Here is a 1,470-nt window from a genome sequence, read left to right as displayed (position 1 = left end):
TATGTGTTTCTAAAAATAGAACACAGCAATGATCACAAAATGAGTGTGATGACGTGGCAACTATAAATAGAAATAGAACATGACGTGGCAATACGTCAAATATATTTATAGAAATAGAATTAGATGATGTGGTAACACATCAATGAGGTTAAATAAAACTCAAATGACGTAATCATTACGTGGTTAAAACTCAATGAATTATGGGATAGATAACACAAAAATCTAAAAAATAGTCAGCACAAAATCTAAAAATCTCAAAATGAAAAGTCAGCTGACTCACTGACCAAAATTATAGTAAATTTATAGTAAAAATATTATAAAATATAATAAAAATATATAGTCAGTAAATATATATATATATATTTTTTGGGGTGTCAGAGTCAGAATAGACTTAATATTGGCACACCCACTGACTGTTATGGGATATAAAACATAAAATTCCTTTGCTTGATTTAATGTTATCAGTTATCAGGAAATCGTTACATGCACTTCCCTTCGGTTGTTATTTCACTCTTATTTTCCTGACAACTGACAACGTTAAATTTTCACAAAGAAATTAAATTAAAGATTTAAGATTGAAGTATCGAACATATCTGGAGATAAGCTTACTGAATGTGAGGCTACAAATGGTATTCTTATTTTCATTTCTTTATGAGATTGTTGAGTAGTTGAAGTTGGAGAATTTGATAAGAGTAAATTTCCTGGGGCGGATATTGAAATGAAAATTCCCACTCCATTTGGATATAAAGTGAATGGTGTACTACTTGTTGATGGCGTTTTCATTGATATTGTTACTTCTTCTCTTGTTGTTGTTCCTTCTACTACATTGAATAAAATCGCGAAAAATCCTCCTTGTAAAGCATTTGTTGGTATTCCATAATCATGTTCGGAAGTATCGGTATTTTTTATTAATGTATAATAATTATTTGAATTTGTTTTAATTGTTTGGGCGTCTGTTGCATCTGAATCCATATCAGTTGTTGATGAATATAAGTGCGGAATCATTTCCGCGAAAGTTATTTTTGTTGTTGTTGAATCTTGAACATAATTGGGATTTGCTGATACTTGATTAAATGGTATAAATAGATTTTCTGATTGATCTTCTGGGAAATTTTCTAATCTATATGTTGTTTTTTCGCTTATAATGTCAAAGTAGGTTTGACCAGCATCTTTAATTTCTTGTGCTAAGGCCGTGACGTTGTATATTTCTTCCATTGAAATGAAAATAATAGATTAAAAAGTTAATTAAATATTGTGTGGTAGAAGAAGTATAAATCTATGAAATCTCTTGGTTCGGAGAATTCTTCGACGTATGAAACGAATAAAGCTCTATCGTTTTTTGTTGAATCCATACAACGTAAAATAACCGTTGAAGTGTCTTCTTCTAAGACGTGTACCCATGTAAGTACTCCGTTGCGTATTGGGATTGTTGAAGAGCGTTGTAATTGAATGTATGCTTCACTGTCTGAT

At 30.6% G+C, this 1,470-nt stretch overlaps 1 protein-coding gene across 1 annotated transcript, besides 2 other annotated features; it reads right to left on the bottom strand.

Moving 5' to 3' along the window:
• The first annotated feature begins 285 nt into the window (after window positions 1-285).
• Window positions 286-368: a sequence feature (AT_rich).
• Window positions 369-561: 193 nt separating this feature from the next.
• Window positions 562-1,215, bottom strand: EDI_192870 (uncharacterized protein; the record flags this gene model as incomplete). Its single annotated transcript, XM_001737489.1, has 1 exon — window positions 562-1,215. The coding sequence occupies one exon, from the start codon at window positions 1,213-1,215 to the stop codon at window positions 562-564; it is 654 nt and encodes a 217-aa protein (XP_001737541.1).
• Window positions 900-943: a sequence feature (AT_rich).
• Window positions 1,216-1,470: the final 255 nt, after the last annotated feature.

The sequence above is a fragment of the Entamoeba dispar genome, genomic scaffold, assembly GCF_000209125.1.
Source record: "Entamoeba dispar SAW760 scf_1105229460661 genomic scaffold, whole genome shotgun sequence".
Classification (NCBI taxonomy): domain Eukaryota; phylum Evosea; order Mastigamoebida; family Endamoebidae; genus Entamoeba; species Entamoeba dispar.
The sequence above is the reverse complement of the archived record's forward strand: the minus strand, read 5'-3'. Positions and strand labels throughout refer to the sequence as shown.